At 64.3% G+C, this 10038-nt stretch overlaps 1 protein-coding gene across 2 annotated transcripts in view; it reads right to left on the minus strand.

Moving 5' to 3' along the window:
* Window positions 1–2958: 2958 nt before the first annotated feature.
* REXO1 (RNA exonuclease 1 homolog) overlaps window positions 2959–10038 on the minus strand; it is a 20713-nt gene continuing 13633 nt past the window's right edge. The window contains exons 4-16 of one of the 2 annotated variants that reach the window (XM_027085631.1): window positions 9627–9837; window positions 7662–7825; window positions 7381–7512; window positions 7193–7316; window positions 6542–6655; window positions 6295–6432; window positions 6065–6178; window positions 5399–5472; window positions 5065–5175; window positions 4533–4648; window positions 4229–4367; window positions 3922–4042; window positions 2959–3851 (exon numbers count right to left, since the gene is read on the minus strand). In XM_027085631.1, coding sequence (XP_026941432.1) covers window positions 3763–3851; window positions 3922–4042; window positions 4229–4367; window positions 4533–4648; window positions 5065–5175; window positions 5399–5472; window positions 6065–6178; window positions 6295–6432; window positions 6542–6655; window positions 7193–7316; window positions 7381–7512; window positions 7662–7825; window positions 9627–9837 — 1647 coding nt within the window. In that variant the 3' untranslated portion in view covers window positions 2959–3762. The other variant, XM_027085632.1, reaches the window with a different exon arrangement.

Raw genomic sequence — 10038 nt, forward strand, 5'->3', positions numbered from 1 at the left:
CCCCCCGGGAAGCCCTGAGCATTCCCGCAGCGAAGCGGCTCAGGGTTCGACGCCCAGGCCGCTGGGAAATGCACCTGGATATCCGGGCCCACACGACACAGGGCGCTCCGGCGCCCGTCCGAACCTTGGCCCACGCGAACCTCTAGGGGGCGCCCCCGCCGCCGCGGCTGCGTCCTCCCGCCCTCAGGCCGGGCGGAGTCCAGAGAGGGTGCGCGGGCGCCCTGGGACGCACAGCTGCGGGAGCGCCGCCGCTCACCTGCGCGGGCCGGGGCAGGCGGGGCCGGGCCTCCTGGGGCGGTCCGCAGGCGTCCAGGGCGACGGACGTGGTGGAGCTGTTAGCCCGGTGCCAACGGGCCTGACACGGGCCTGAAACGGGCGGCGCGGGCGCGGGGCGGGCTGGGGCGGGGCGGAAGGTTGGGGCCTAGGGGCGGGGCCGGGCAGAATGCAGGGGGCCGAGGGCGGGGCCAGGGTGGAAGGTGGGGCCGGGGTAGAGGGGGCGGGGCGGGACCCCAGGGGTGGGGCCAAGACAGACGGCGGGGCGGGACAGAGGCGGGGCTGAGCTAGGCCTTGCCTAACAGGGCCAAAAGGGGCGGGGCCTAAGGCGGGACCGAGCGTGACCTCGAGGAGCTGGGGCGGGATGGAGTCTTAATCTGGGCCTGGGAATTAAGGGGCCAGTCGCTGGCGGGGGTGGGCTGGACCCGGCTGAAGCTGGGCGGGGCCGGGTGTGTGTACGGGGGAGAGGCTAGGGGCGGAGAAAGGACGGAGAGGTAATCGCAGGTATGCGGAGCGTGAGTCTGAGCTGTGTGCGCGTTCCAGTTCAGCGAGCATGTCGTACGCGCAGGTACAGTGTTGGACTTCAGGCTGCGGGAGGCTGTTAGAACCAGAGATCATCCCGCCAGGAAGAAGCCCACAGGGTTCTAGCCCGGTGTGTGTCTACCCAGCACGCGGCCGGGACTCCGGGGGCCTTCCTGGAGGTGGTGACAGGGGTGGGAGACAGCGATGAGGCTGGGGCAGCGTCCAGGCCGGAGATGGGGGACTTGAGCCAGGGCGGGGAGGGTGTGTGGGAGGCGCTACTGAAGGTAGGGTCCTCCTAGGAGGGTCAAACTTGGGGGTTCAGGGGAGGTGATTAAGCTCTGTTTTTCATATTCTTTTAGGAACCCTCTGAAGCACAGAAAGTAGGAAGGTAGTGGACACCTCCACCACCCTTTCTCCCCAGCCTCGGGGTTGCTCTCTCCCTCTGGCCCAGCCGCCACCCAACAGACCGAGGGTGCCTGTCTGACTGTGCTCTGCCTGGGGCACGGGCATCCCCTCTGAGCTGATGTTGGGTGAAGGAATGAATGATGGGGATGGTGACAGCACCCAGGAGCTGACCGTCCCCATCAGAGCAGCAGCCTCCCACTCCCATTTCTTGGGAAGACCTGCACGCCCAGCGGCCTCTGGGGGATGCCAGGTAAACCTCTCCTTTCCTTCATTCACTGGAGAAACGTTCATCCAGCCCTACCCAGCGGTTACAGAGAAAGACACTGCGGGGAGTGTCTTGGACAAACTGCTCTAACAGCCTTTAGGAGACACCTCACCCGGTGGGCGCCTGTGAGGAGGGGGTCGGGATCGGTTCTCCCCCCTGGGAGGGTGACAGAGGGAGAAGAGTTTCCCAAGCAGCGAGTTTGCAAAGGCTCTTTGGCCTCCAAGAGGCAGCAGTTTTGGCAAGCTGAAAGCTTGCACCCCACCCCCAACACCCCCCACACCTGGGAGCTCCTCCCCCAACTGCCCAAGGCCTCCCTGGGGCACTCATGCTCTGGGGAGGGGGACAGACCACACAGAAACGGGGCTTCTGGGATGCTGCCTGCATCCTTTCTTTAGAAGAACACTCCTTGTTCACAGAGGGTGGGGGAAAGTCAACTGGTCACAAGAACAGCCCCGGAGGGACACGATGGTGGCAGAGGCCTGACTTCACCAAGAACCCTCCCCTCAGGGCCCCTGTGGACAGAGAATGTTGCTCACCATCAAGCCTTCTGCCACTGCAGCGCCACCCCCCTTCCCCACAGTGGTGCGCCTTGAGGGGATTCAGGATGGAGAAGAACCAGATACTGGCCCTGGATAGCTGAAGTGCATATCCAAGGAATGATTTCAGTGAGCCCAGACAGCATCTAGCATCTTCCCATACACAGAAAAGCACTGCAATCATTAACTAGAGATGTCAGCTTTTTGTGATTAGCAGGAACCTTTTGATGTTTGACTCTATGGGGTTTTTTTCAGCAAAAACTCCGAGGAACAGTTCCTCAGAGCTATATGAGAGGCAATGTCTTGGGCTACAGTCCTCAGTAAGTTCCTGGAATAAAACATAACTCACAGCTTTCAGGTCTTGTATTTTTCAGTCGACGCCCCCTGGGAACTCTGCAGCCCTGGCTGCTGTGTCCTCAGATGGGAGCCTGCCCTCTTGGCCTTTAGCAAAAGCCAGAGGAACTTCTGCGGAAGTGGAGTGGCAAGGGGGCCTCCTCCAGGCAGCCCTCCTTCCAGCACCTTCGTGCTCCTGCACAGGGACCTGGGGCCCCCCAGCATCTCCCCGACCCATGAGGCTCTTTGGGCTTCACTTTTTGCTTTACCCCAGTGGCTGCCCTTCCCTTCCCAAGTTAGCTGCTCAGACAGGGAACATGCAGCGGTGGCCGGGGTCTCCCCACTCCCAGCCCCGTACACAGGCCCCACCTCATGAGTGGGCAAGGCAACTCCAGTCCCAGGGCCTGGCCGCTGGCCCCACTGTCACGGAACCCCGAGGGGCTGGAAGCATGAGGCCCTGGTCTGCTCTGGACACTGGTCCTGGGGTAAACCCGAGCACTGGGCTGTTTTTTGTGAGGGACAGCAAGGTCCCATTCCTGATTCCCCCCGTTACGGGTGACGGTGACCTCCACTGTGTGTGTAAAGCCACACCTGGCACCAAGAACACCTCCAGACGCCATGAGCTCTAAAATCCATACAAACGTTTATTCTGCCCCTGCCTGGGGGTGGGGGAGAGGGGATTCAGGAACTGGGGCACTGCGGGCCTTTACAGACAGCCCCCCGAGGAGGGCGGGGCTCTGGCGGGAAGACAAGTGTCCAGAGGCTGATGGGCCCTGGGGCGTCCAGAAGGCAAGGCCCTGGGGGCTGACGGAGGGGCTGGCTTGGTTCCCAGAACTCCCAGGTCCTGGCGGCTGCTGGGGTGCCGGTGCTCCACTCCCAGCCCTACCCCCGTCCCCCAGGAGGGAAGGCAGCACCAGGGCCTTGCTCCTCCAGGTGGGGGAAGACAACTGTGCAAGTTATCAGGTTTAAATTACAAATAATAAAAATAACAATACAAAATAAAAAGACAACTCCTGTCACAAACAAACCCTCGACAAGCCTGCCCAGCCGCCCCCCCCCGCCCACGAGAAGGAGCAGGGGCAGGTGGTCTCGCTGCCTGGGGCACGAGCAGGGCCCGCTGGAGGTGCCGGGCGGGAGGGCCCTGGCCTCGCCCGTCGAGTCAGCAGCAGTCTCCAGAGGACAGAGGTCTGGGGCAGAGAGGCAGGGATGGGCGATGGGGTGCGGCGGGGGCTCGGGGCTCCGGGGTCAGTCTCGGCGTTGGGCTCTCGTGGCCTCCGCCTTGTCCCGTTCTCTCGGTTTTCTGTGTCTTGGCGACGTGGACAGGGTTAGATCTCAAGATTTATTGCACTGTTTTGGAAGAGGCCTGGGGTAGAGAACGGGCCGGGGCGGCAGGAGAGGCGGGCGGGTGGGCGGGCGGGCAGGCGGCGGTCACCGCTTGGTCTTGGCGTCTTCGCGGATCTTCCAGATCACCAGGTGCATGCAGGCACTGGCGTCCTCACTGGAGCTGTGCCCGTCCACTGCAGGGCAGACAAATGCGTCAGGGCAGGGAGCCCACAGCCCCCACGGCCCCCGCGGCCCGGCACTCACCATTGTCCTGGATGATCTGTCTGAGGTAGTCGGCCATGAGATTCCGCAGGGAGCGCTTGTAGGGGAGGCCCAGGCGATGCGGGAATAACACGGACGTGTCCACCACGGTGCTATGGATGACCTGCGGGCGGGCAGGTGGGCGGTCACGGACCACAGGAGGGCTGGGGTGGCAAAGGGGGGAGGGGGACGCCGAGTGCCTGTTCCCCGACCCTACAGCTTCCGCCCTGGGCTGAGGACAGCGGGCCCCAGACGGCCCCACCCACCCTCTGAGGACCCTCAGAGAGCCGAAGACGAGGCAGGCGGGTACCTTCAAGGCCAGCAGGTCGCTCTCCAGGCTGTGGCCGATGAGGATGGTGTCTGAACTGAACATGCTCAGCAAGACGGCCTGGACGTCCCGCAGCGAGATGCTTGTGTCCGTGAGGTCGGCCTCAGTCACCCCTGAAAACCTGGGGCGGGAGGATGGAGGCCTTAGGGAGCTGGGGAGGGCACGGGGACCCCAACCCGGGGCTGGGCTGCGGGCAGGAAGGCTGGGCCGTGGTGGGGAATGGGGGTCCTGCCAGGGCTCCCAGCTCCTTGGTCAAGGGGTCGGGGGTCAGGGTGGGGGGGCACACCTAGTGTTATAGTCGACGATCTCATTGTCCGGCCTGACGAAGGTGTCGTACACAACCTGGAGCTCTGTGTCCACCACCGTGACGCGCGTCAGCTCCAGGCCATACGTGGTGTAAGACTGCGGGGCCAGAGGACAGGCCTCAGGTGGAGCACCCGGTGGCCCTCCCCGGCCCTGAACACCAGCACTCCCGCCTAGGCCACCCTGTCCCTGAACCCTGCGGGCGGAGGCTCAGCTCCCACTCTCAGATACGGAAACCAGGCCAGAGGCCTTCCGGGGCTTCTCTGCGGGTCAGAGGGGGCGTGAGCCCAGGCACCCTCCCAAAGCCAGAGCTGTGCTCACGAGGCCCACACAGCCTCCGAGAGCCAAGGTGGACCTTGTGTGCCAGGCCCTCGGGCGCAGGCAAGGCTGTGACGGGTGCTCAGCGGGCAGGTGGGCCCGGCTGCCATTCACGCTCTTATCCCGGCACCTGCGCTGGCCCGAGGCTCTGGGTAGAGCGATTGGGTCAGCCCCGCTGGGCAGCCGGGCCGCCTCACCATTTCACAGTCGAGGGCGTAGACTCCTGGGTGTGCATCTCCTGAAAGTTCTTTCTCAAAGGTCTTCACAAACCCTTCGAGGTTTTCCTTCCGGCCGTCCTGCACGTGTTGCTGAGGGTGGGAGGGAAGGAAGGTCAGGGCGGCAGGCTCGGAAGGGCAAGGCTGGGCTCAGGGGGCTGTGCTGTGCTGGTGGCTTTCAGACTGTCCACCTCTTCCCAAAGCCCCCAGACCAGGCAGGTAGATCAAGGATGGGAAAAGGGCAGCTCAGAGGTCAGGGCTCTGGCCAGAATCGGGGAGGGGCTTCCCAGGACGAGGAAGGGCCCAGGACACCTACCTTGGCGACCTGACAGCCGGCGGAGCCGATGGCGGCCGAGCAGCATGTGTACTGAGTCTCCCAGCCCCCTGCCACTGCAAGGGAGACGCGGTCAGCAGACCTCCTTGATGCCCTGGGCCCAAGCCTCCCGCAGGGAACTACAAATGCCAGCTGGTTTGCCTGCGCGGGGCAGGGGCTTCCCAGTGCCCTTCCCTGGAAGGGCGCCAGGCCCGACCAGGCAGTGAGGGGCCAGGACAGCTCGCAGACCCACCGCCCTGCCCAGGCTTAGCGCAAGCCCTTCGCATTTGGTAGTGAGGACACGCCTGGCGCGGCCCCCAGGGAGGCCTGCCCACCCAGAGACGTGTCTGCGGGCAGCCAGCCGGCAGCTCCACCCCGTGTGTTCCCAGGAGAGGGAATTTGGCCACACCGGCGACAAAATGAAACAAGCAGCCGCAGGACAGGACGAACGCTTTGTTCCCACTGGGGCAGAACCGCCCACGTCGTTCCATGGGGACAGTCGTGGAAAGGATGCGTGGGGGCCTCATGGGGTGGGAGGCCTTCCTTTTATCTACCCGGGAACACTGTCACAGGAAGACCTTTGTGTTACTTTTCCCATGAAGAACAACCAACGGAAAAAAGTTACAAATGGTCAGAGCTGGCGCCAGCCCGGCCCAGCGGGGGTCTCACCTCGGTTCCGGCGGAGCCGCCCCCAGTGGTAGTAACACTCCTCGTCGCGCACGCAGCGGCCGGAGGAGGATACGAGGTACTCGGCGCCACAGCGGCAGCAGACCCTGCAGGCGGCTGCGAGTGGGGACGGGGCAGGAGGAAGGGCGATGCGTCAGGCCAGCCTGGGCCTGGCGTTCCCTGTCCCCAGATGGCCCCTCCGCCCCAAGGGCGGTGGCGCAGGAGGTACTCACAGTCCTTGGGCTTCTTCTCCTCGGCCGTGAAGATGACGGCGCCCCCTGGCTTCTCGGGGTGCGGGAAGGGGTAGCCGTTCTCCTTGAGCTGGGCCTCGGTGAGCAGGTACTCCTTGAGGCGGCTGTACAGGGCGGCCCCTGGGGACAGGGGAGAGGGGGGTCAGCCCCCAGCCGGGCTGGGGCTGGACCCAGTGGCCGGGGAGGGTGGGAGAGCCTCCAGGGGCCGCACCTGGAGAGCCAAGCTCACCTTTCAGATCCTCCACGCGGGGGCTGCTGGGACGGCTGAGCGAAAAGCTGGTCTTGGCAGCCAACTTGCCCCCCAGCACCACTTCATGGGACACCACCCTCCGGCCGCTGGGTTCTGGAAGGGGAGGGGAGGGTAAACGAGGTTCAGACCTCAGCCCTCACAAGTGCTCCTCCACCCTCCTCCAGAAGGGGACGGCCTGACCTCCTGTGATGTGCACTCTTTGGGGAGCAGCAGGCTGCCCGGCAGCCCCTCCACCGCCCCTGGACCCCCCGGGGGTCTTCACCCCTTGGAGAAGGAAGGGAAAGGACTCTACACAGGCTCTGATGGCCACCTCGGGCGCTGTGCGCAGCTGCCTGCCAGGGAAGCGGGCCGAACCAGAGAGCAGGCGGAGCAGACAGGCGCTAATGCATCCTTCGAGAGGGCTCAGGAAATGCCCCCCTGCTTTGCGCTTTGAAGAGGCCCCCATTAGTGGCGGCCCTCGGCTCGCTGAGGAGGGCGGTTAACAGCGAGAGGAGGCTGTTCTGAGGGCATGGGCCCAGCGCCATCCTGACAGGAGCCTGGCAACCGGGTGGCTGGCGCGCAGAGCCTTTGTCTGACAACCTGCCGGTGGCCCGGGGAGGGCTGGGCCCCGGTCCTCCGGAGGCGACTTACTGTTGAGACCAGGCCCGGTGCCAGGGCCCAGGCCGCGCAGCTTCTTGAGGGTGTTCACGGCCACGTTCAGGTAGATGTTCTTGCTGGGGCTCCGGTCGTAGGCCACCTTCTCCTCGTTGAGCGCCTGCAGGAGGACACTCGGCTCAGCCCAGCCCAGCCCCGCCTCCCACCAGCCCCGCCCCACGCACCTTCTCTATGGCTTCCTGGTTAGAAGAGCAAAACTTGAGGCACTCTTCAATGAACAGGTTGAGATAGCGCTGGCGGATGACAGTGGGAACTTTGCCCCCGAACTCTTTTGGGATAACGGGCTTCTTTAAACTCTAGGGGAACAGAGACCAGCAGAGCGTGGCACGCTCCCGTCTGCACCCCGCTCAGGGTCTGCAAACTGAAACTGCTCGAAGGAGTAAGGCTACGGGTTAAATGGAAACAACAGGGGAGCAGGGAGAGGTAAGCTAAGCAGAGGGCTCACCTGTAAGGATGGACTGTGCGCCACACGCTTGGGGGCCACGGTGGCGGTAGTCTTGGACGCCATGCCCGACAACGTACGCGTCTTCAGGGGCTGGCTGCCCGGCTCGGGGCCATTGGGGGGCTGGCTGCTGCCGGCCGAGAGGGTCCTCTTGGCACCTGTAGGGGCTGGAGGGGGACGGGGGACGTGAGTACGGGAGGAGAGCACGCCCATCACTGAGCTGCAGAGCACCAGGCAGCTGCGGCCGTTCAGTGCCAGCAGGACGTGCGTCTTGGGGCACAGGCAGAAGGGCCGGGGTCTGGCCTGTGGGCTGTGGAACGCCATTAGGCTCTATCAGCTTTCGGGCAAGTCCATCGAGAGGGGACGCGACGAAAACGGGGCTTCGGAGGCCAGCTCAGGCAAGGTCGCCACTGATGTGGCCCTGCAAGTGGCGGGGGGGTGTGGGGAGCCTCTGCCACATGCTGCGGCCCCGACCCCGAGGCACTCAAGTGTGAAGGACGAAAGGCCCTGGCTCCTGGGCAGAGGGCCTGCTCACTGTGACCGGCCAGCCTGCCCCCAGCGACCTCTGTTCTGTGTCTCTCTTTGATGAGGTCACAAACCAGACAGTCTCCTGTGACCACCAGCAGGGCTGTTTCCAAGGGCTCGGAGGGTGGGTGGGGTGGCGGGAGGGCTCAGCCCCGAGGAAGGACAGGAGCAGCAAGGAGACGGAGGCACAGATACAGAGCGGCGGGGCCCACACCAGGCCCAGCCTCTCGGGCCACAGAGGAGGCCAGCTGCCGACCGGCCTCGGCTCTAAGAATGCACACTTTTCAGTGACGGAGGAAGGAACGCTTTTAAGGTCATCTGGAGCATGAGGCATCGGATGACAGGTGAGTCCCCCTGGGGCTCAGGAGAGCCGCCACCCCACCACAGCGCGTGCAGTGACAACGGTGGCAGAACTGTCCCAAGCCATCGGTGATGACCAGACAACCTGAGAGCAGGTGCAGGCTTTTGAGAGTGTGCGTCTCAGGTCCACAACTCAGGTCGATCTCTGTTCACATCCCCAGGGCCAAACAACTGCTAAAACCCATGCCGGAGATAGAGCCCCTGGCTGACAAGCCGCCTCGCTGTAAGCGCTCCCTCCAGCATCCTGGGGCAGGGGGAAGGATGGGGATCTGGCCAGCTTCTCCTGAAGGAGGCTCTAGCACCCAGCGAAACCAAGGAGGCCTGCGGAAGCCTGTATCCGCAGGACCAGCGTGTGGAGCCGTCTCCTCGGGGCTGGCTCCTCAAAGGGGTCTTGGAACTAGCAGGAAGGACATCCCAGGCAGCTGTTCAGACAGTAAGGGTCCCCCTGGTCCAAGGGGGCAAACGACTGCATCTGAACGAGCCTCCAGGTGGCTGCAGAGCCCCGGCTCCTGTCCCACGTCCTCAGCCCCAGACACACCACTGAGCACCTCACGCATCGGACTGCTGAAGGGCAACCCAGCTTTCAGACAAGCCCAAGTGGGGGAAAGTGGCCCTCAGGGTGGGAGGGGGAGGAAAACCAGCCCCCAACTCCCACCCCAGATCAGCTGGCTTGACTCAAGGGTGAAGGCCTCCAGGACCACCACCCCCATTAACACCTTACCAGGTGCAAGCCACACCTGGGTGGGAGCCCCCCACAGAGCAGGCAGCAGGGGCAGAGCAGAGTCACAGGCAGACCTCTGGGGCTGGTGGACAGACAGGGAAGAGAGGAAGACACCCCTCAGACTCCCTACGGCCCGCCCCACTGCTAAAACCAAAGCCCACAGAGGCCCAGAGCCGCCGGGCGCCACAACAGGCCTGCCTCAGCCTCCCACACAGCTGGGAGACTTTTATCCCCTTTTGACATATAATCACCGAGACGCAGCCAGGCCCTGCTCAAGGCCACCACTACTGGCATAAAAGGAGCCCGGCCTTGGGGTCCTCCTGCTGGACAAGCACTCCCGAGACCACAACCCTGGGACCCACCTGCAGCCAGGAGGGGGTTGGGGACGTGGGCAATCCTCCTCTTCTCTCCGGGGGCTGAGATGTGCATGGAGGACTGCTTCTCGGCCAGTGGCTGGGCAGCCTGGAGCCGGCTGGCTGACTCCCTCTGTGCCTGCTGGGCCCGGCGGTAGCACACCTCCTGGGCAGTCGGGGGACGGGTAGGAGGCGCTGGGCCTCTGCTTGTGGGCTCCGCCTGGGTGACAAATTTCAAGTCCAGACTGCACATCAGAGGTACCCGGAGCAGGCCTCGAGGAGTGTCAGGAGAGAGGTAGTACTGTGGGGCGGGCGGCAGGTGCTCCAGGGCTGGGATGGAGCAGGCCACCTCAGAAGCCTCCTCCTGAATGTGCAGGGGCCCCGGAGGGAACCAGCTCTCCTCCTCCTGAGTGTGCAGGGG

The sequence above is a fragment of the Aethalodelphis obliquidens genome, unplaced genomic scaffold (genome assembly GCF_003676395.1).
Source record: "Aethalodelphis obliquidens isolate GAN/ISIS:26980383/991018 unplaced genomic scaffold, ASM367639v1 scaffold53, whole genome shotgun sequence".
Taxonomy (NCBI): Eukaryota; Metazoa; Chordata; class Mammalia; order Artiodactyla; family Delphinidae; genus Aethalodelphis; species Aethalodelphis obliquidens.